General features: G+C 33.2%; 3 protein-coding genes across 3 annotated transcripts in view; 2 read left to right on the top strand and 1 right to left on the bottom strand.

Moving 5' to 3' along the window:
• LOC105360525 (uncharacterized) overlaps positions 1-5,886 on the bottom strand; it is a 9,266-nt gene extending 3,380 nt beyond the window's left edge. The window contains exon 1 of the mRNA XM_011497445.1: positions 5,693-5,886. Coding sequence (XP_011495747.1) covers positions 5,693-5,816 — 124 coding nt within the window. The 5' untranslated portion in view covers positions 5,817-5,886. The remainder of the gene's footprint in view (positions 1-5,692) is intronic.
• Positions 5,887-20,744: 14,858 nt separating this feature from the next.
• LOC105360524 (zinc finger protein 593 homolog) lies at positions 20,745-21,683 on the top strand. Its single transcript, XM_011497444.1, has 3 exons — positions 20,745-21,011; positions 21,109-21,209; positions 21,435-21,683. The coding sequence occupies exons 1-3, from the start codon at positions 20,922-20,924 to the stop codon at positions 21,652-21,654; spliced, it is 411 nt and encodes a 136-aa protein (XP_011495746.1). The 5' UTR covers positions 20,745-20,921; the 3' UTR covers positions 21,655-21,683.
• Positions 21,684-21,731: 48 nt separating this feature from the next.
• On the top strand, positions 21,732-23,215 carry LOC105360769 (uncharacterized). Its single transcript, XM_011497769.1, has 2 exons — positions 21,732-22,079; positions 22,131-23,215. Exons 1-2 carry the CDS (start codon positions 21,732-21,734, stop codon positions 23,166-23,168), a joined length of 1,386 nt encoding a protein of 461 aa, XP_011496071.1. The 3' UTR covers positions 23,169-23,215.
• The last annotated feature ends 1,746 nt before the right edge of the window (positions 23,216-24,961 follow it).

Here is a 24,961-nt window from a genome sequence, read left to right as displayed (position 1 = left end):
GGGGCGGAGGGGGGGGGGAGGTAATAGTTTTATGAGTTCCGTGGGAGGTTGGTAGCAATTGAAACTTATATGCTAAGGTTCGATGGGTTTTGTTTGGCTCATTTTACTCCGACTCTCGCAAGTTCCTGAAATCTCAAACTGGAAATTTGCTCTGGACTTTACGAGCCATTTACGATCGATGTATGATTGATAATTGCGCGTAGTTGTGCTACTTGGATCGTGTGATTTTTATGAGCTGAGACATAGAGACGACGTCTATGTAAATTTACGCTCTTCTACGTCTATACATATATATATATATATATATATATATATATATATACACATACATATATGTTGGTGTTAATTTTCAATGGAGTTTCGGTAGAGTGCGACGTGGTAGTCAAGAAATTTGAAAGAATTTCAACTTTTATTCAATATCGGCAATAAATGAAATCATTTGTATTTAATTGGCGCATTATCTTGTCCTCTGTTCTCACATATTAGAAGATGCTCGTTTGTCATTGGGAGCCATTATTTGAATATTATCAATATGTTTGATTACTTATATCGACCGTAAGGGAAGTCACGTATGGGCAAGCCTTGAAATTTTACACTATTACTATATGATATAATTTTAATGCACTATCTTACCAATAGAGGTACGGTACTTGTACAGAGATTTTACAGTCTGTTTACAGAGGGTTTGAAGATTGTGTGTACTTTCATCGATCAAAGTATGATTATACGCAATTTACATTGCTAATGCGTAATTTCAGGAAGATAATAAAATACCGCAAATGTCGACTGAATAATTTATATATTCGTCACTGCTATGAGTCTCAATTTATATGTCATTGCGATCGTGAAAGCATTGGAAAAGAATAATTCTATGGCGACTTATGAAAACCAAAGAGACTTTCTTCGGGTATTCTCATTTTCTCGTTGACAAGGTTCGATTGGGAGTTGAGATTGCTCAAGCGTATGGTCGACTAGAGCCACTTTAGACATTGCGCATAAAAGCGCAGCCTTAAACAAATATTTTATTAATTATTTAACGAAACTTGTTCAATTAAGAATAAGAGGACACGCGGGCTCGGTCGGACGACTAAATTTATAATTGAAATTTTCAACTTTTGCCTTCTGAAAAAAAAAGATGGGAATTGCAAAACGAGATATCATAAAGATTATTTGGCTGATAATGGAACGCTCATTATCATTTTATTTTCAATAGCCATCCGTGTGATAATAAGTTATTTAACAAACTGAGCGGTGTTAGTTGTTACGTTGGCATTTCAAATATAAATTTGAAAACCATAAGACTTTGTCAATGGAATAATTAAGGGTTCGAAGGGAAGATAAATGTTTGATGAGGGATGGAGATGGGGAGGGGATATGGGGTAGCGGGTAGGGGTTAGGGGAGGGGGGTGAGATGGGGAGGGGGGGTGGAGGGTGGAAAGAAAGAGACAAAGATTCTTGATGAAAAAAAGATAGATAGAATATTGTGTGCAATTGATAAATTAATAGTGCCGGTGTCCTTGCATTCGGGGGGGGGGGGGTGGAGGGTGGAAAGAAAGAGACAAAGATTCTTGATGAAAAAAAGATAGATAGAATATTGTGTGCAATTGATAAATTAATAGTGCCGGTGTCCTTGCATTCGCTTTCATAATGGTAGAGATAAAGAAAAATCCGATCTTCGGTGGGTGAAGGAAAGCGAACGAATAATAGACAAAGCATCGTTTTGTCGCAGCTTCTCTCGCAAGCGTCGGTAATCACTAAGGAGAGAGAGAAAGAGTTGGTCATCTCCGCATCTGGCATATTCGCGAAAGCGGAAGCGCACTCGTCCGATCAAGATCGACAAGGAGAAACTAATTCTTGGAGACTTCGATGCGAGCGTGACGCGCATTTTCTCTTAATAACTGCGCACGCGACGACGATTCGCCCAATTATAATTTGCCGTTGTAACTGTATCTCCCTTCGCTCTTTATTCCTAGTCCTTTCGCGGAGACAAACAGCGACGCAAGCAAAGGATATAATCATTACTACGGCTTTTTTATCTTTTATCCACTTATTTCATTCGTTTCATAGTGGATAAATATTCTTACACTTTCACTTTATGTTAGCCGGAACTTTCATCGTTATTCAAGGAAAGGGAAACAAACCTGTCCCCGCGACAGCGACGTCTCGTCCTGGGTGCGTCAATTTTGTAAAATTCAACTTACGGGCTAAATGAGTTTTTATCCAACGGTGGGACTCTTGGTCGAAAAGAGCGATAAAAATAATAAAACGCGCGATAATGAAAGGGACTCTCTGTGCCTCGATAAGTCGACGCTCGTTTTCTAATCTAAATTAATTTTCTCCTTGCCGACTGGTCATCGATCTCGGCGCGCTTCGCAAAATGCGAGTTTATCATTTAAGCAACGTTGGTTGTTTCGCTGGCGCCCACGCGTTGTTACGAATGCGACGTACGAATGCGACGCAACGAGGCAGCCTGGAAATAATAATTAGGAAGGAGAGGATTGATAGACGTTGAGGCTCGATGCTGCGCGTACGAAAGGAAGATTTGGGCATTTAGTTGAAGCGCCGCCCTGGCGAGGCCCCGATACAGTGACTCGAGCAGCGAGAAAATGAATCCTTCCCAGGAGCATAGGCGACGGCCGATAGCTATCCACGCGATCTTGAGCGATAAAGGAGCTTTGGGTCGAAGTAGGCCAGGGCGATCCGTGACGTGGCGAGGAATTACAAGGATAGACTATCGGTGAACCGCGCTCGTTCGTTCGTTACGAGCCGCATTTACCTTATTTCTCTATTTATTTATTGTTTAAATGGCTTGAAATTTTTTATTTCGGGCTCGTGTGACCCTCGGCAATCCTCGGCTCTTGTTTGCATTAAAAACGATCGAATTGTCCACCGCCTCCTTTTAAAACTCTACGCTATTTTCAACATCGAGTGCGCTTAATCCGCATGAGTATTAGTATTAAGTGCTAAGTATTAGTATTAGTAGGCAAAAAACTCTGATATTTTCTGCACTTTTTTTCTTCTTTCTTCATTTTCTGTGCTTGCTTTTTTCTAATTCTAATGCCGGAGATTGTACCGATTAATCAAAGGTTTGGCTATGTCTTATGTATAATTTCGTGAAAGTAAATTTATGCCTAACGTCTGCTCGGCTTTCTCACCTGTTACTTAAAGGTAATCCTAAAGCTGCTCGTTGAACATGATAATTCTTAATCGAATTACAATTTGGGATGCATTGACTTTACTTAATTACTATTATTATTGTTACTATTATAGCTCTGCTCATACGTGACCGTAAATTTTTATCGGCGTATCTGTGATTTTGAGCGTGTAATGATTTTTCCACGTTCTTAAGCAGATCTCGAAAGGGGACAGATTTTTAAAGTTTCCGAGATACAATAACAAATTGTACGCATTCTGTTCGTTTGTTATGAATTAATGTAAAATTAATTTGATGGGCATCCATTATACGGGATAAATTATTTGTAACAAACGAAGACGAATAAGAGCGTATTATTAATTTTTCATTTAAAACTCAGATAATTTATTACTAATTATTCATTTTTATCCAAGTCATTACTTTTATTTATTTATATTACGTTTTACTCCTGTATATATATATATATATATATATATATGTAAAAGTCAATTTAATAATTGAAAAAGTTGAATTTTTATCGAATATTACGATTGAAGGAAGTAATTGATTTTTAATAATTACATTTTTTTTTTAATAATAATACCTGGCTTATTTGTCTTTTCTCACATTTTACAACTCAATATAATTCCATTGTAATAATTCGAAAGAAGTAAAAGAGAAATTAATGGACCGATTTCACTTGTTCACTTTTCGAGTTAACTGTACACTTCGTGTATTATAAAATCCTATCTTGCAGAAAATATCATCGGTACGTAATAATAATCAATAATAATCAATAATAATAATAATAATAATAATAATCAATAATCAATAATCAATAATCAATAATAATAATAATAATGGTAGCAGTAGTCGTATGTATTTCAATAATATTAATGTCGATGAATAAAAAGACGAATAATTCTGGTACGTTACATATTTTCTACAATTATACATACACTTATTATAATTTCAAATGGTCTTCCTGCTATAATTAAATATTAAATAATGACTTTGCCCACTGAATTTTACAAAAACTTCATCAACTCGATATGCATTATAAGCTGTACATTATAAAAATTATATTTTCCGTCTTTGATTATAGAGATTTCCAGGTATGAATATCTTTTTACGCAAAAAAAAAGCAAAGTAGAAGAAGAAGAAGAAGAAGAAGAAGAAGAAGAAGAAGAAGAAGCGAATGAAGTAGAAGAAAAATGTGAGCTGTGAGTAATGATAAAACATTGTCATTTTACAGAATTTTATTGTGAGCCAAGTTGGTATAATGGTCAAGGTGAACCATATACAAGGTGCTCTTGTACTTTTTAATATCATTTGGCAGAGAGAATATAGGATAAAGAAATGCAGTAGCATGGCTATTGCATCGTTTAGCTTAAAATGAGCGAGAGGAAAGCTATGTAAGTTGGAACCGAGTTTCTCTAGATGAGTCTTCGATAACTCTCCCCATACTCTTGAAACTCCATGATTTTTCAAACTGGAACATCCTTACTCGCATTTTCTTCTCATCCCATTTCATAAATATCAAATATAATTCAAATATTACAGACGATATTTCCTAATGCGCACAGAACATAACGAAGTATGCTAAGGTGTTTTACATACGTATGTTCAATGCATGGGAATTTTAATAAAACGTTGAGATGTTAACAATGAGACATATAAATAACGTATTGGACATAAGCCGAGCTTCATCGAAATATCGATAAGTGCGCAAAAGCAAGAGGGAAACGGGTAAGTGGTGGTTGGGAAGGGGTGGATGGTGGAAGGAGGAGGAGCATAATTTTTTATCGGCTTATTGTGCAAGAAAGAAGAAAAAAAATGCAAATAGTCAAGTGATTTGATGGTGGATCAATACACGATAATTACGGGAATACGAAAGATTGCCAATGAAAATTGTGAAAGCCCCGGAAAGCGCAGCGAGTTTTATTCTCGACAACCTTTCACGCTAACTGAAAGACTTGGATCACCGTACAATAATTAACGCAACGCAACTTGCTCCACACAGGCAAGGACTCTCGGACACGCGAAAGGGCATTAATGAAATTAATAAACGAGTGCGCTGAAAAGTTACCGGAAACATCCTCGCTAAACAAACAAAACGAAAACAAAAAATTGACGACACGAGAAGTGGCGGCTTAAACGAAGCGCGAAGGAGGCCCGTCGTATCGCGATATGACCATCCGATCCCGGCAAAGCTTCGACAATGGGTATCCGGTCGACACGGTCTTCCGGCTACCACCCATTTATTTCCTCATCCTGGGCCCCGCGAACGACAGTCGGCCCTTTAATCGTCTCGCGGAAGTCGCTGCCTAGCAGCAACGCGCTCTACATCGATTGGGGGACGCGATCGGGGCGATCCCGTAACCATCCCCCTGCCCCTCAATCCTCAATCCACCATCCCCGTCCCCGTCCCCGTCCCCGTCCTCTCAGGCCAGGCCACGCCACGGCATCGTGAATATTCAAAGCACTCGGGCTATCGGGGAGCACCGAGCCCCGACCGGCGCTGTTCGCCTCGGCAAGCATTGCAAAGTCTGAGCTCACCCCTGAGTACGTCCGCGGGTATGAGCCTGCGGTAGGTCTTGGGCCGTTCGTCCTCCGGTTTCTCCTCGGCCGCGTGGACCGAGGCGACGGCGAGGAGAGCTGCGATGGCGAAAGCGTACTTCATGGCTGCTTGGGACGAGGCTGCGTCGTGGAAGTCTGCGGTCGTGGAGGCGATCGTCGGAGGCGCCGGCGAATTCAGGACTGGCCGGGCCCCGGCCCCGTTCCCGGCTTTTATGGGCGCGACGCGAGCCTCGGGGCCCCTCCCCCCGGCCACGCTTCCTCGCTCGGTAGCGGAGCTACGACGGGGTCCCCCTCGTCGCTCCGTACGTCCCCCCCCCCCCCCTCCCTCCCTCCCTCCCCACCCCCATACCAGACCCGGGGCCCCACGAGCGCCGATGCACCCGCCCAACCACGCGCGTCCGAGATGATGATTTCGGGTGAGCGGTGATCCATCGGTGATACATCGCTCGCGATGATTGCCCTTGGAGCCCTGATGATTATCCTCGTGACAGAGCGACGGGGGGAGGGTCGTAGAGACGACCATCCTATCGGCTAATTTGATATTTTTGACGAGCGGGAATTAGAGGGAATAGAGTTAGCTCTCGGACCGACATGGGCCACTTGGTCATATGACGTGGGACTATCAAGGAGACGATTATCGATATTTTTATAAATTAAAGAGCGCCGTGAAGTCGCCGAACGTGCAAAATAATTGTAATATTCCTCGTGGCAACGTCTCGTTTATTAGCCATGCAAATCAATTTATACGCAATATATGCGATATGCGTTTGGCGTGGGCGGCAGTGTTGGGATGCTTGTCCAGCACAAGTGAAAAGCCTTTTATTATTATTTTTGTATATTATTTTTATTTTCATAATAATATTTATAATACAATAAGTCGATATAATAATGTTAGGGATAAAAAAAAAATCATTGAATAAATAGAGGCCGAAGGCGCAGTTCGATAAATAATTATGAGTCGATTGATGTTAAGTAAGAATGGAAAAAAGAAATTCCTCCGGGAAACTGCTCTTCGGGTGATAAAAAGTTCGTTCGGATCGACGAAATGTCTCGTGCATTATATTACACTAAACGATATTGAAATTGAAAATTCTTCGACGACCTGTCGAGGATAATTTCATTTAAATTGAACGATGCCTCTCGTGATTTTAAACGGTCATTATTTTTTAGAGGTACGAAGCACTCTTGAAATTTTGTAAGAAGATGTTGTAAGAAGAGTCATTCCAAGGCTTTATAATTCTTCTTATGTGAAGATAGGCTCTCCGATACCTCCACGCCCCTCTGGATTGGCTTCTTATTCAAAATATCTTGTTCTCGCTTCAGCTGAATTTTAAATCACTGCTCTTGCATCAAAGCCATTATTCTTGATGTTTTCGCTAATACTCCGTAATTTTTCATCATAGATAAGCAGCTCTTCGATCAAAACAATCTTCCGTGTGTGCGTGCGCGTGTCGAGACTTTTAGTTCATTATATGCGCGCGCACACAGACAAGAATTAACGCTTTGATATTATAGTTATTTTGGGTAAAGAGAGAGAAAAAAAAGAGAGAGAAATGAAAAAAAAAAAAAAGGAAAAAAAAAGAAGAAGAAAAAAAAGAAAGCCGGTTCGTTATTCGGATTGCTTTTATAACAAATGGCAAGTTACAAAAGAGTAAAGACCAATGAGAGAAGTAGAGAGCGGGAAGATAAATTGTTGATTACTCCACAGCTCGCGACTGCTGTTGGATCAAGCCCTCACATGTATGCGTATGTGTGTAGAAGAGATACCATTTCACGTCTCCAGACTCGTTGCTGCGGAATGTACGCGAGCCGGGAGATAAAAAAGAAATGTCAACAATGCGGGGGTGCGCGATAGAGAGTCAATTATGAAAGTGAAATTAGGAGATTATTGGTGAGACGAAGGCTTACGATATATTATTAGTTTGGAGTTTGGTAATTGAAAAATGCCTGTATTATGTAATAGTTCAATGCCGTGAGACTTTATTTTCTCTTTTAAAAACATATTTTAGAGTGTTCTGTTTCTCTCCCCCCCCCCTCTCTCTCTCTCTCTCTCTCTCTCTCTCTCTCTCTCTCTCTCTCTCTCTATCTCTTAAAACTTAATGTTGAATTATATAATATCCATAATTAGATATTTACCAGCCAATCTTCGTATTTGTACAGGCATAAGCGTCAATACGTATTTACACATGTTTTTTTATATTTTATTTTGGCATTACAGTTTTTGGGAAATTTTTAGAAAATTACTAGGAAACCATGTTAAAATCCTCTTAGCGTAGATAAAACAAATATTGTACCATAAAATTAATAAAATCATAATGCAGGAAACATTTCATAGTTTTAATTACTAAGAAAAATGTTACAACGCCTAGTCGAATTATATATACTTTGCAATTATATATACTATACTAAAATTGCCATAACAATTGCAATTTCACAATATCTTTGTATGAGAGTTCTATGGTGCACAAACTTCTATCTAATTAATAATGTCGAAAAGCAAATTAATTATCATTCAAAAGTCAACAGCCACCCGATCATTACTTGGTGAAGAATGGATAATTACATTTATCGATACATTTTTATTTACGGCATTTAAAATAAATTTCTTATTAATTTTAATGATTTTAATTGATAATATTACATGTAAAGACACATTACATGTATTAACGAATAGACAAGATTTTCATTATCGAAACTTTAGAATTCACAAATTTCTCATAGTTTTGTGTCAAAGTTGAGTTTGAAAAATAATATTTTTCAAACGATTTGCGTGAAGTTGAAAATGCCGATTGTATGCCGAAATTCTTCTCGACGCTCAGTGTGACATGTCATTTGAAATGAAAAATACAAGTTACACATATACGTATACTAACATATAGTGTTTAAAACGATAAAAAAAAAAAAAAAAAAAAAAAAAAAAAAAAGAAAAAAATAGAAAGAAGACAAAAAAAAACAAAAAACAAAAAAGATAAATAATTGTAAAGATCACTTCGAAATAATTCTTTTAGCTTTTGCCAATGCCTTCCAATTAAAAACGAGTGTCTTGCATTTAAGCGGAGATATAAAACTATGACAATTTGAAATTGCATTGAAATTATAAGATAATAAATTATGAAATTACTTGATTTGTGAGATTATAATGGCAGGCGTGTACGATAAAATTTTTCAATACAATCATTATACATCGCTAGTTTCTCCAACTGGAAACATCGACAATTTATCAATAAAATCATTAATCTAACGAACGGCAATATTTCATTGTTTTAAAACATTTAATCCGTAAAATATTATGTAAAAGTGTGATAAAATGTCTAGGAGAATGAAACGGGGAAAAGGCGAATAGGTTGTAACGCGTTACGTGTATACGCATATGATATCTCTGATAACGATATCGTTTTAGCAATAAATCCACCGATCAATTTAGACAGCGAATTGCTAATATATAAATAATGTAGAAGCACATTTTCTTTTAGAGTTCCAAGTTACCTTATTGTGAGATATAGAGATTTCTAAATACTTGCGGTAAGACAATGCCAGCCGTTCGCTGTTATTGACTTGGACAATAATAAACTAAGAAAAAGTCTAATCTATATAAAATGAAAAAAATTATATCATTTGTTGGTTGTAGAAATGTACAATAATTGGCTAAGCATTTTACGGCTAATAATCTCTCCAGAGAACTCTCCTCCCCCACCCCTTCCTCATCCGCCACCACATAGCGTAACAGTTACAACGTTACGTTCTAGTCGTCATTCTAATTTTCGCAAATTGAAGCTACGGAACTCGTCGCACTCGTTGGTCGTTACAGTTCCTTGCTGAGATTTCGCCTGAGATTTGCATTATTGTCTTCTTCTTTCTCTCAAATATATATTTTTTTTTTTTTTTTTTTTTTTTTTTTTTTTTTTTTTTCCATCGCATTTTGAGGTTAGCACCAGCACGATATACACGTTGCCTTCAGCCCGACTTTATAAAATTCATTATAAATGAATAGCGGGATCTACGGAAGACTCGATTACCTTTTATTCGTATAATGTCGTCATACGCCTGTCGGAGCAAGTAAATTTTTTTTGTTTCTCTTTTGTTGCTCTTTTGTTTCATTTTTCCTTTGCTTTGCTTTGATTTGCTTTGCTTTGCTTTGCTTTGCTTTTTTCATCAGTCACCTAGGGCGACACGCGTCATTTTATAAATAATTTCCTTGTTTAATAATTGCTTTAATTTGGCATTGTTGACAAGTGAAGCGCGCGTAAGTTTATGTGCATAGAGAGGAAGAATCGTTATTGTAAATTCGTGTATTAGCCGTGTCTAACGCGTACATGCGGTAAATGCAAAATCCCACCTTTATTGGATTTTTCATATTGCCAGGATGAAAATCTGAAAGTGTGTCATATCATTCACATAACCATGTTAATGCTGGGGCAATATACTTTAATTTTTCACATGCAAAATTTAACGCTACCAATTGATTTTTTATTCTCATCTGCGATCTTGAATGTATTCACTCACCCCTCGCCGCTCTCTACACGCCCCCTCGCCACACCCCACTCACCATCCCGTTATACTATATTATACGACATTATAATCCTAACGAGCATGAAATTTAATTGCCAATTAAACGTTAGATTATAGGAGAGGTCGTATAAATATAAAGTTTAAACTAAATAAAATGCAAGCTTAAATGAAAAGGCATAAGAGTCTAATAATATTTACAATTTCATGTAATTAAAATATTTTATGTTTTTTAGGCTTTAATTAATGAATCTGTATTGGCCATGTTGAATGGTTAATTATTTTAAATTATTAATCGATCGATACAATTTCCCATTCATATGACAATATTGCTAAAAATCTAAAAATTTATTGTCCGCGAATATTCGATTAAATCCCATACTCTTCTTATAATTTATTATATGCTCGTTAAAACGAGTAATCAGAAAGTTGGCCATCTGTCTATTAAATTATTATAATCAATTAATACTGATTAACGTAGTGATACGTAATTTATGTAAAGTTAGCGTAACCGGACATAATAAAATCACATTTATATGATGAAGCGATGAAAAGTTTTATTGTTACAATCTCAATTACGCTCCTATGAGGAACAATAATGTGCATGACGTATTCATTGCTTTTTCCCACAAATTCGAATTCTCGAAGCTCATGCAAATATACGAGTGACCTTGTAATTACTCGCCAAATGCATTTCCGAAATTGTCCCGACACGTCCAAGAAGCGTATCTGTTGTTGCATATCCTTCCGCATTACGGGCAATCTCCACGGTTTGCTAATGCGATTGAGCACGAAAATCATTATTCAAGGGAAAATATTTGCATATCGTCGCTCGTAATGCCAATTCCGCTTCGCGCTTATGCTCTTCCTCGAGTAAGAGAATCGTTCGTTCGGTATGTTCGAGTCCTGCTCCCTTCCCTGTGCTTTACACCTGAATTTAGCGAGTAACCGCCGAATCTCCTCCGGCTAAGATGATTCTTTTAAAAAAATTTCTCTTAACAAAAGTTGATTTTTTTTTTTTTTTTTTTTTTAAATTTATTTCCGTATTTTCTTCTTTTTCTCTTTATATATATATATATATATATATATATATATATATATATATATATATATATATATATATATATATCTATATATATTTATTCATTTATTTTATTTTATTTTTTAATGATAAAGGCGAATGAATAACCTTAATGCATTAAGATAATGAAATAAGCCTGCGAATTGATTTGTACGTCAGTTTATTCTTTCGGTTATCGGCGTTCCCGGGAGAGTCCTTTCACGACGTCGTACTTGCATTCTTAATAAATGAACTGTTACGCCAATGTTCGCGACAAGAGCTGCGATTGACGTTTAAACGTATAAACTTTATACTAACAGAGCTTTTACGAATGTTTTGACGAATTAATAAAAACAATTTTATCATTGTGGTTTTATGAATGCTGTATGGAGTTGTAAATACTCGCGTTACCGCCTTTCTACAGAGTTTTTAATGCGTCGAATAAAAGTAAATTAGCCAAGTAAATCCATCAAATATAAAAGAATAAAATTTATGATTTATCGGCTAAACGTCATGTTAATACGGTATTTATGGATTTTAATTACAATTTGCTTTAATTCCCAATTGTCTAGTTTCTCCAACCTTTTGAAAAAAATAAAATCATTAAATAACACTATCGATTTAAGAAATGTATGATATGCAGTGGAATGTACGAATAACGTTTAAAGAAATCATTTCAATGTAATAAACGTGACTTGGTCAGACGCGCGAAGAAACGAAAAGAATGTCTAAAAAGGATGCTGAGAGAGAGGGCGCGACAGTAGTGATAGAGAGGGATGCCGAAAGAAGCCGGGAAAGCGGAAGGAATAATATCGTATGAATTCGGCGTTCTATCGGCCAACGGTGCAAAAAAAAAAAAAAAAAAAAAAAAAAAAAAAAAAAAACAAACAAACAAACAAACAAACAAACAAACAAACAAACAAATAGCCAATTCGAAAAAATTGGAAAGTCGGACCAACGCTAATAGCCGAGCATTGAATCTAAGCAGCAACAAAGGCCGAGACAATCCGAGAGTTCGGCGTGCAATTGTGACCCGAAAAAGCACACGCGCATACCGAAAAACTCACCACGTCACCTATGGTTTCGAAACACTTCTTCTACGAAACGTTAATAGAGTGAAGGGGTGGGAGGTGGAGCGCCGTGGTGGGAGGGATACCTCCCGCGATATCGCGCACATTGTCTGCCGGAATAAAGGATAAGGTAAAACGGGATCTGCCCGTGCTCCCAACCGGCCATCGAGCTAGCCCAGAAAAGAAAGAGACGTATGCAAATGGGAACCGTCTTTCTTGTCTTTTTTTTTTCTTTTATTTCTTGTTCTTTTATATATATATATATATATATATATTTATTTTTTTATTTTTTTTTTTTTTTTTGATTTTCATTTTCGAAGAGGCGTGCCCCTCTTAATCGTGTGTACAGAGCGCGTAGGAATGTTCGAGAGGCTTCCTTCGCGAAGAGCGACGTGCCTGGCAATCGGAAGTACTTCATCGGCTACCTTTGTTTTGATAATTTACAGCGATTTGTGAGTCATGCTGCTTTGGTCAGTTTTCGCACGTTTACAGCAATACAATCTCGCGCGTCCTCTAACGCCTCTATCCTTATCTTGCCTCTTTCAACGCTTGGAAGACTTAAACATTATCGACTTTCATGGCAGGCTGATGCGAGCTTTGTGAGCCTTTTTCGATCCCTCCCGACCACTAGCCCGATCCATGACGTTCGGTGAAACTTCGTGGTTAGACAAAACTAAATGAAACTAAGTGCAAGTGCGAAGCTGGAGCGGAATTTGATTCCAAGCTCCGATTACTAGAATCACGTAAGCGCGTATTTTATCATTGGACTTCATTATCCTACAGTCGGCTAAGTTTTCTTAAAAGTTTACGTTTGAGATGCGTTTGATCGCATTTGTAAATCTTTGGATTGTCTGAAGGCTATAACGAAGAAATTTTTTTATGATCTCCAACACCTGCGAGTCTTTCTATATTATTAAAGGGGACAATGATAATTCGACATCTTACGTTTTACGACTGTGTTTCTGGCATCGAAATCATAATTACCGTGAAATGGCTACGTACAGCTCCCTCCCTTCCACTATCCCACAAACACGCAAACATATTAATAATATATTTTTATTTCGATTGAATTTGATTGGATTTCAAATATCTCTTTGCGTCATTAATGCGATTGCAATAGGCGGTCGACGGGCATTTACGTATGTCGTATCTCAATACTCAATAATCTTCTCTCGTTCCTCGGCTTTGGACTTTAATAATGATATACCGATGAGCGGCGAAGGTGCTTCCACTAATTATTAATGAAACATAGATGTCCTTTATGGCAAAATAACGAAATAGCATTGCATTATCGCTGCCTTATTCGCCAAAACTTTCTCATTCAATCCATTGAATTGTACTTTCGATTAAACACTTAAAAAGCGACCGCGTTTTAGCAATAACAATGCAGTGATAAATAAAATGTCATTGACAAACAATACTTATTAATGATAAGCGTATTCGTTATCCTGTTTATTATTATACTCTATGATGGTGGGAGCGTTGAAGGTAATTTTTCTGCATTAAATATTAAATACGTTTAACGGAGTTATTGCGAAGCTTTCCATCATGGATTAATAATTAGCTGTTTCTAAAATCATAATTAATGTAAAAATGTAATTAATTATTACGAGGGTCGGAAAGCCTTGATCGGTAATCTTATTAAAGGCCTCGTAATGTTTTGTTGTACTATTTGTTGGAGCTTAACGTGCGAAAGACACGTACATCGTGGTTGAACGACGTCTCGGCAGCTTTTAATTTTCGTAAAATCTTGTTCCACATACGTGGAAAATGAAAATAAAAGGATATGGAGCAAATGATGTGGTATCACCAAAGTCCGCGATCATTTATTTCACCATATTATATTTGCTTTAGCAATCGATCAAGTGTTCGATCCGATCCACTTCGTAGCGCTTCGATTCACTCTATTTTTCCAATTTTCCTTTTTATGATTTCCTTTTCTTTAGCATGTACGAAGCGCGAGATCTCTCAAAAAGCATCTCCTTAACTTTCGTCACACAAATAAATGCCTACTTGTGAGAAGAAAACTGGTTTGCCGCTAAAAAGAACAGAGAGAGAGAGAGAGAGAGAGAGAGAGAGAGAGAGAGCGGCAGCAGTAGCAGTAGCAGCAGCAGCAGCTTTTGGCGTTTTCAGCGTATGAACTCGAAAGTGAAAGCAGCGGCGCGTAGACTAAGAGGAGCGGAGGAGAGGATAACGATATATAAGACACATTTCATACTTGCGTGTACTTACTTACTTACAACACGCGTACTTTTGTCTGTCGAGTACCCTTTGTTTCATCCTTTCCTGCCGCCTTGGATTTTTAACTTTTTCGAGGTTAGTGTGCGATTGCTCCTCCACTCGCCCAACATTTTATTAAATTTGACGACTTACATCAGGATAAAATATATTATTAATTATATTTCAGCGATGGACAAACGCTCGATAACAGACAAATAAGTAAATTTAATATGACGTATTTTTCATTCTCAAGCTATTCTTTCACATCAAATTACGATCGTCTAGATTTTCTTATCTTACAGTCAAGTTAAAGTATAGTCGTTTAAATTTAAGCGATTATTTATAAATAAAAACATATAAAATAAAGATTATTGCCATTTTTTTTCTTCCGATATGGCCTCCGATAAAATCGTAATGTATGTTTTTTTTTCACCATGACTAAAACTACAAAAAATTAATTTATCTTTCTCTAAACTATCGTATATCTTCCACGATAATGTATTTTATATTTATATATATAATAATTGTGACATAGATGTATTATATAAATTTATCATTTTTACTTTTCAACGATTCAACATTTCTTATTGAATAAGCAAGTTAAAGTGAGTCATTAGATTTACAAGAAAAAAAAAAAAAATTATTTTCTGTTAAAGAGCAGACCATGCAAAGCATATGAGAAAAATATATAAATAACTCATTTATGAATAACAGAATCTATATTTTCAAATATGTTTAACAATACATAATATCTGCCTTCAATGTCAATTTGTGAATGTAATATTTTTATTATTATTCAGTTAATGTAGAATAAAATAAAAAATTATTTCAAAACTTAAAATGTTACGAATTAAGAAAGTGTGATAAAATATTTCCAGCTATTTTTATTAAATAAATAAAGAAGCAAATAGTCCAACATTCGGGAAAATAGATTTAATAAATATGATTATAAATCACTTTCGAACGAATATTTTTATGGCTAAAGTGCTTTTTGAAACTCGGCAGCATTATTTTACTATATCATCATATTTTTGCATTCCAATAAATAATAAGTTTTTGTTATTTTGATCATAAAAAGCGAATACCGAATTGTTACGTAATGAATGTTACATTACTATGAGATTTTATATTATTGAATTTTATTTTATGAAAGGTGATTATACTTAAACGTATGTTTTGACAATAAATTTTCTAGAAAATTTTTTCTTGTTCATGATCCAAAGGCCGCTTTCTCACTATCGTCAGAGTCATCTTTCTAAGTAAATTTTGTACGACATTATTTTCACACTTTTTTCGAAAATTTTAAAGGCGATTACGATAAGTAAGACACTCAACACTAATGATACAATCAATATCTCACTTTGAACATGAATTACAATTAAATACTCCTTCTATTGTTGTAATTTCAAAATATTTAACATCTCTTTCATTAATAAAACACACGAAACAAAATAAGTGCAAAAATATTTATCCAATTTCTAATAAATCTAATGAATCCGCATTGCCGTAGAATCATGTACAATAGACTTCGTTTCCAAAGCGATTTTGAAAACCGCGAATATTATTTGGCAAATTTTGTTATCTACGATTAAATAAAGATTTTAATAATGAAATCAACATATGAATCGTCATCGCAGTAACAATAGCCAGTAAATTTTTTATAATATGGAACCAAATAAAAATCTAAAATTAATCGCTCATAATTTCAAGATTTAACCATTTCGTAATATTTTTATAAAATGAATTGTCTTTAGTTTCAACAATAGTCATATAGTTAATTAACAATTTAACTCTATTTCTATATTATTTGCATGTAATTACATAAAAAATTATGTCGTGAAATTAAAATTTGTTTATTAGTCTCAAATTTGAATTGTCATGTCAGTGAAATAATTTTACATAAAAAATTCTCTCTAATTTGCTCGTTTTTAAAAACTGAAAATAAAACTCGAACATGAATCGGGACATATAACCTTTTTTTTTATATATATAATTTGAAAAAAGTTTAATCACTGTATTAATCACTGTTTTAATCAATGGTATAAGAGAATGTATAATTGAATAGATAAAGGATAAATACACTTCTATCAATATATTATTCGTAGAAATAGTGATATCGGTGTATGAATGAATCGTGATAATACGAGCAGGATAATAAAATGTGTGAATAAAATGTTTTAAATTATGCGATACAGTAGGTGAGAATGTGAGACTAAATCTAGACAAAAATGTAAAGCAACGAAATGAAGTAAAGATTAAAATATGATTTCGAAGTCGAATGATAAGAATTGGAAAGCATAAGAGATATAGAAGGAAAGAGAGCAGCAGGCATAGGAGCTAAGATATTAAAAATAAATGAAAAAAAAAAGACGAAACCAGCGCGATAAAGAGAAAAGTACAAATATATTAGTAAGTTAATGCGAAGTAAAGAAGAATGATGACTAAAAAGCACAAGACAAGATAAAACTAAGAAAAATCTATCTAAATGTGTAGTCAAAATTTATAAAAACAATTGAATAGTCAAGAATGATTTTGTGAAGCAAGTATTATTTATTTATACTCGTAATTTACGTGATAGCTATAAATATATGTTCGATCATTATTAATTGTTCAAGTATTGTTAAATATTATTAATTTAAATGTCCATATGTTTTATTTGATAGATAAATTCCAATGACTAATTAAAGTCTGATGGATTTCTAGACTGCCTGAAAGAAACTGAATGTCAACAATTTTGACCAAATAAAAAATATATTAACATTCAACATTGTAATATTTATAAGGTAGATCTTCTTTGATTGTATAAAAAAAAGAAAGAAAAAATTCGTATGATAAATTTTTTCAATAATATCGGCTGTATTTATTCATAGCGATCAACTATGTTTATGAGGACATATTTGAACAAATTTTCATTTACTTTTTACTTTAGAATAAAAAGTAAAAATATTTGCATATTAATCGCTACATTTTCGTAACAACTAAGGTCTATAGTATAATTTTTAAATGCTAACTTTTTACAAAAATTTTTTATAATAATTCAAGTATTTATAATAAAAAATATTTTTTGGCAAACAAATTATTAAGATTGATAAAAATCTGAACGATTTTGTTAAATTTTTATTATAAACATTGTTTATAATATTTGTTGTGCAGTAAAATAGATCTCAGAAATATTATGCAAAATATATGTAAATTTTGTTAAGGTTCAGGATACAATCTTCGCAATTTAATCTTCAACGAAAAAAATTTTATTTACATAATCGATATTATATCATATGTTGCAGATGTCTGCACATTTCTTCTCAATGAAAGAGATCAATTTTACAAAAATCTTACAATTACGTCACAAGTTACATTGATAAATGAAATTATTTAAATCACCTGAAAATTTCTAATAGTAACATATTGAAAATATGTATATGAATTTACTAAAATTGCAAATGCAATTTTTATTTATCAAAATATTTATTCATAATAAGATACAATTATAACTGTTGAATGGAGGAATTAAAGAAAAAATGTTGGATAAAGTTAAAAAATCTTTTGACCTCTATAATTAGTGAGACAGTTAGAAAAAAATATATATAAATTTTCAGATTAATATAATTTCCTTACGTATAATTAGTACTAACGTTACGAAAAACCTGAAATTATACTCTTCAACTTTCTCATTCATCAGAAAAGTAGAACTTTTTTTTAGCAGAATATATCTTTTAGTGCTCTGAACAAAGGCTTCTTTAATTTCTTCCCCAAAGAACCGTCACTGTAATTCTCCTTTCTAATTGTACACATTTCTATATTTCGAGAAATAAGTGAGGAATACTGATTAAGGTACTTGTCTGTTGTTCATTTATATGAAAACATTCAGAAGTTGTTTCAGTCTAAAAAATTCTAAGAATACTCTGCATCGCTGCTAATGTGTTATGAAGCTACGTGAAATAATTTATATCTTTTAATCTACATTCAGCTTAACATTATTTTGCTAATATAGATATATATATATATATATATATATATATATAAAACAAAAATATATAACAAAAAAAATAAAAAAAATAAAAAAAAAAGCCATTGAAATAATACTAAATTTTGTTTTTACGGCAATAAAACTATTATCCATAATAACACAAATGGTATTATTTATGTGTAGCTACCACTATGATATGAAAATTTATGTTAAAATTCACAAAATAATTGAAACAATAACGCTTTGTTATTACGAATAGTAATAAGAGTATAAACATAATTTTTCACTATTAATTGTTAATATTTTTTGATACTATAAAGTACAATGTAAACGAAAGGTTTTATAACTTTTCATAGTAATAAAAACAATTTATTTTGCGCTTATACGCTCATTTGTTCATAATCTTATAGCCTATATATTTGGGTAAAATAACAATTTCAAGAAAGTTAAAAATACTACAATGCAAATAACAAGCGTATCGTGTCCTAGTAAGTTTAATAAAGTAATAAAAAATATTTAACTGAGTACGTAAGAATAAGTTAAATACATAATTTCAAGCTCCTTTAAAGCCCTTCAATTTTTCAGCACTTTATCCTTTTCTAGAAAACTCTCCTTCAGAAAAGATGATAAAAACCTGCTAATCATATTAGCAATCAAATTGCTTAACTTTAATTAAATGAAATCTAATAAAATATATTAATATGTGTTCCTTATTTGCTTTTGTCATTAATTAAAAAAAAAAATTTTTTTTTTATATAAATATAGCGTAGGTATTTTACATTCAATATATATTTTATATTCTATATATATTTTACGCTACGTTATATCAATTAAATGCAAGTTATAACTTACATGCATATTAAGATATATTCATATTAAAAAATGCATAATTGGCGAAGAAATACACAAATACTAAAAAAGTATTTCTTCGATTAAAAAGCTGCTTTTATATCTGCTTAATTCTAATTTTAAATTTAGAAATTATTGTGTAAAATCATCAAAAAATGATAAAATATCAAATAAGTGTATAAGGGATTCGTACTATTTTTCATATTGATATTATTGGGAAAATAAATTTAGGCTGCTTGGATTTAATTTATTAAGTATAGGTTTTCTACAAATTATCTATAAAAAACCTTATGAATCGGTCAAGTAAAATTTTAAATACATCCCTGTATTCGAAAGGAAAAAAATTAATTTAAACAAAAAAAAAATATATATATATATATATATTTATAATAAAAAACTAGATGTAACTATTTGTAACATCGTCACTCTTAGAAATCACTTCCTTAGTTTTCTCTATTCTCAATTCAATTTACAACATAATTGTATTTAATTTGAACATTTATAAATTCTTTATCTATTAATTAAAACAATCAGAAATTAATTTTCTTGTTCAACACGTTAAATAGTTCCGTCAATAGTGCTAGCAATTTTCAAAAAAATTTTCAATCAAGATTCTTCTAGGAATTTAAGAAAATTTTGTAAGAAATTAAATGAAAATTTAAAGCTTTAATTGTTTCACATATAACATAATGAATATCGGGCTTGGAATATTTTATCATAATTTATAGATTCAAACTAAATAATGAATAGCAACCAACGAGAACTATGTTAATTATATGAGAATAAAGTTATTTCAATGACTTCTAATACATTCAACAGTGTGTATTGTAACTCAATAAATTTTTATAGAAGTGAACAATTATTAATCAAATCTATTCTTTTCGTTCTTAATTTTATAAATTTATAGTAAATAAAAAAAAAACAAATAAAACAATAATAATAACTTGCCTTTTATCAGTATATTCGAATAAGCAGAAATTTCAAATATGCTGAATAAACTTTGAATCTGAACTTTAACGTTGCAAATATAATTATTAGTATAATGACATGAAATATCAATTCTTTTAACAATTTCAATGATTTGTGATATCGAATCCAGAGAAATCGCAAATAATAATAATTTTTATAAATGGCATCTATTATTATATCATAATTGTATCGTTTCTGAAATATTATAAAATGTTATTTTTATTATATATTTTTGTAATTGCGAGTTATATATATTTCGTAAATCTTACTATTGAGAGTAATAATTTTATGAATATTATATATGAGTACGTATATGCTTCAAATTTCAATTCATTTTCAAATATGTTCAAGACTTTTATGAATTTAATCCATCTAACGTATGTAACACCAATGTAATATAATATAGTACAAATCGTATTGATGTAAAGTAAATTCATTATCGATTAATACGCAGAACGTAGTAGTAATGTGATGTCGAGTTAACCTACAAATTTTTGTAAAACAAGGTGATGAAAAACGTGCTCGACAAAATCCACAATTATTACTATAAGTTAATTTATACGTAATATGACTTATAAACGTAAAAAGCATCATAAGGGTGTTTTGCATTTAAAGAAAAGCTGGCGAACAAAAAGAAGAACAAAGGATCTAGACGAGGTGAACAGTGAAATCTAACCTCTATTATGAATGTGCAGAGATGTGTGATATTTATTTGATTTAATTAAACTAAAATTATGGTAATTTTTATTTTAAGATTGATGAAGACTTAAAGGAAGAGAATGCAAAACAATTGATAAACCAAGAGGTTGATTTAGATAAGCCGGGAGCAGCTCAATATTATTGTATTCATTGCGCGTAAGTTCCGTTTTGAAAGTAAATTAATTTTTAGTCGCCTCACATAACTTAGATTACATAATTTTCTGTAACAACGTAATGTGCAATAAAGACATAAATTCATTGTAATTTTATAATTATGTTACAATATATATATATATATATATATAACTATGATATAATCTATAGAAATTGAATAATTTAAAATTACTAATGAAGCTTGTAATACTTAATAATTATTTTCAGCCGCTATTTTATAAATGAAAGAGCTTTGCAAGATCACTTCGCTACAAAAGTTCATAAGAGACGATTAAAAGCACTAGAATTAGAACCCTATACAATAGAAGATTCTGAAAGAGCTTCAGGAAAAGGAAATTTCAAATTGCCTCAGAAACGAAAAATTGAAACGATAGAAACTGATAATGATATTAATAAAGAATCAAAAATTATGAAAGTAACTGATTAATTTTTAAATGACATATTTCTACTGGTTAGAATAAAATCAATTTACACAATTTTTGAATAATAAGGAATCTAAGAAGTATGAATTTCTTAGTATCATACACAAGTAGATGCAATTTGCGCTTAAATATAAATTTACACTTTATAAAGAGTTTTTTGAATAATGAAAAACGCTATTCATCTTCGCTATATATCCCAGGTAACAAAGCTAATAAAGTATTGTCGTTTTTGAGGCCAGATTTAAATTTTGACAACTACTTTGAAGATTTGCAAAAAACTGAAAAAGAACTTAACTTAAGAGGTTACAAGGCTGATTTAGAATATTTGAAGGCCAATTGGCATTCTTATAAGGTTCTTACATTAAAGAAAATTAAATTAGAAAAAGAACTGAAAAAATATTCAAATCAAATATCTATTGTAAAGAACAATAATAACAACAACAACAACAACAATAATAATAATAATAATAATAATAATAATAATGCTACCTCGGGTGATACATCTAATTTGAATGATTTAATAAACAAATGTAAATGTGTGAAAACGGATTTGAAATTAATTAAAGAAAATATATGGAACATTGAAGAAGTTGTAATTCCGGAGCTTCTGAAACTTCCAAATAATATCGACAAAAGGACACCCATAGAATTTCCAGTTATATTAAAGACAGTTGGTCAAAAGCCAGACATTATCGAGGATGCGATCGATCACGTAAGCATCGGTACAGAATTAGGCCTATTGGAGTACAAAAGTGCAATTCAGTATTTTCTGTGTAACGAAGCTGTAGTTTTTGAATGTGGCATCTTATCTATAGCGGGTAGAATTTTAAACGACAGTGGAATTATGCGAGTAGCTGGACCGGACTTTTGTCGAAGTATAGTTATCGAGGGGGCTGGTATAGATCACCAGAGTCCGTTGAATTCATTCATTATAAAAGATTCGGATAACTTAGAAATCAATCGCTTGCACGTAGTTGGAAGTGCCAGCGCTCCTGCCCTTCTTGCTATTTATACAAAAAAAATTATACAAGAAAAGGACTTTCCAGTAAAAATATTTAATACCGGAAGGCAATACGTACCAATAATAAGAGAGTTGGCAACATATGGACTGTTTGCCGTTTGCCAAGCATCAGCGGTTCAAACGCAAACCAACGATGAAAACTATCAAGACGAATTGGAAAACTTAATAAATGTCACATCAAAAATCTATGACGAAATTGGATCACATTACCAAGTTGTTATTAAAACGACGAAAGATCTTGATTTGTCGGAGCGTATGAGAGTTAGTTTTGAAATGTGGTCGTCATATTTAAATTGTTATATCGAAGTCGGTCATATATCAGTGTGCGGCGACTACTTCAGCAAGAGGTTATTGATTGGTTGTAAATCATCGAATAATGTGAAATTTCCAGCGGCCATAACCGGGACCCTATTATCCGTTCCCAAGATATTGGGTTGTTTATTTGAAGAGAATCCAAAGAAATTTGTCGTGCCAGAAAACGTAAAGGGATTTTTTTAATGAAAATTTAGGCACAAATATATTTGTACGTTAAAAAATAAAATTGTAAAATATAATCGAGTGTTTGGTTTTTTTCATTTCATCCCGATGTCTTCCCGCACAATCATGCACTTATATACAATTATAAGCAATTATTCGTCCTAATTTGTCACTGTAGCCAATGTAAAGTCATTCAATTGCATTGATGTAAAGCAAACGACTGTTCCAAAATTTTTCAAATAAGCCATTAATATAATGTAAAATATAAATAGACGCGGGATTTGATTATCCCCGTATTAGCTAAGCCATAAACTTATTCAAAACGGCATCCCCTGGAAAGCCAATTCATTCGCGCTCATCAGCGCCGCATAATTCCATGTCTTATTTCAAGAAAATAATTCCTTAACAATCTTTTCATCGTAAAATCTGAATAATCTCTTTCTAAGCATAAAAAGCAGCAGATATATTAAGAGTGCGTGGAACTGGTGGAAAACAATGGGCAATGGCCGTCGAAACAAGTCGTTGACTTTGAACAATATCGAATTCTCGGCCTTACAAATGAAAAATAAAACCGCCGTGGACGTTTGACGTTGGACACTCGGCGCAACGTTGCAATAAGCCACTCACTCATCGGCCCATAACGTCGCTAATTGCAATATCGCAGCCCATCCTCTTCCTGTGTCCCTCCCCCCTCCCCACCCACCGCCCCCTTTTATTTCTTCTCGTACTGCGATGCATACACGACGGCTGACCCTTTTTCACCAACTGCCGCTTTATTCCGTGAATATGCCCAGACCGTTTGTCTGCGACTTTTAACCGTTAATTACGTCCACCGTATCCATCACCCTTGTTCTTTTTTTTTTTTATTATTTTAATGATTTTTAATGGACAAGATCTTCGTGCTGCGAGTTATGAAAAATCAAATCATCTCATTGCATAATCGATTGTTTGCATTCGACATTTGTTCTCTTATCAATTTCCTCCACCCCACCCCTCTCTCGCTCTCAAGCAATTGATTTGCTACAATGAAATTTACTACAATTTAATACAATTGATGAAAATAAAAGTATGACGATTATATATAATGTTTTTCAGCCTCGGTGGTGGGAATAAAAAAAAAAAATAAAAAAATAAAATAAAAATTAGTTTTTTAATAATAACGATGCTAAAGTTTTAATTATGTAAAATTAGAGTAAAGCAAAAGAATATTTCCGACTGATGTTATTCGTTCAATTTCTTAATTCTGGCTTGAATTTCTTACCTCCTGCAAATCTCATGAAAGCAACATTTTAATTGCATTAATAAACGATCGTTTGCAATTGTTTCCACAACAATGTCAAACAATGAACTTTTGCTTTGATTTTCCAATGCTTAATCAATGCTTGAAGGATATTGCACGAAGGATAATTAATCTGACATATAAAAAATGATAAGGTTTGTTTCGTTTAAATTTCCACGCCCTCGGGTCGTCCTCGGCTTCCTCGGCCACGCGCACTACCGCTGATATTGTTTTTTCTTTTCAATACAGGCAATAGTAATTATAGTTCATAACAATTATTCCTATAATTTCTTATGTAATTAATGTATTCTACAACATTGTGCCTACCAATGCAGCCTTTCTCATTATGTTACAAAATGTGCGTAAAAAAAGAAATTGCGACATTCTCATTAAATACGTTTCAAAAATATCTGTAAAACAATGGATGGCACTCGTCAACGATGTTCTCATATAAAATCGGGATTCTTTTACATTTTACATTTGTTATTATTCGTTATTTTCAGTGACCAATTTTTGCGAAACGCTAGGTTCGTTC

The sequence above is a fragment of the Ceratosolen solmsi genome, unplaced genomic scaffold (assembly GCF_000503995.2).
Source record: "Ceratosolen solmsi marchali unplaced genomic scaffold, CerSol_1.0 scaffold47, whole genome shotgun sequence".
Classification (NCBI taxonomy): domain Eukaryota; kingdom Metazoa; phylum Arthropoda; class Insecta; order Hymenoptera; family Agaonidae; genus Ceratosolen; species Ceratosolen solmsi.
This window is presented reverse-complemented; position numbering and strand designations above follow the sequence as displayed.

Coding starts and splice junctions, on each gene's coding strand:
- LOC105360524 (XM_011497444.1), top strand. CDS start 20,922: ATGACTTATAAACGTAAAAAGCATCATAAGGGTGTTTTGCATTTAAAG. Junction 21,012..21,108: donor GAACAAAGGATCTAGACGAG/GTGAACAGTGAA, acceptor TTTTATTTTAAG/ATTGATGAAGACTTAAAGGA. Junction 21,210..21,434: donor TATTATTGTATTCATTGCGC/GTAAGTTCCGTT, acceptor AATTATTTTCAG/CCGCTATTTTATAAATGAAA.
- LOC105360769 (XM_011497769.1), top strand. CDS start 21,732: ATGAATTTCTTAGTATCATACACAAGTAGATGCAATTTGCGCTTAAAT. Junction 22,080..22,130: donor TATCTATTGTAAAGAACAAT/AATAACAACAAC, acceptor AATAATAATAAT/AATGCTACCTCGGGTGATAC.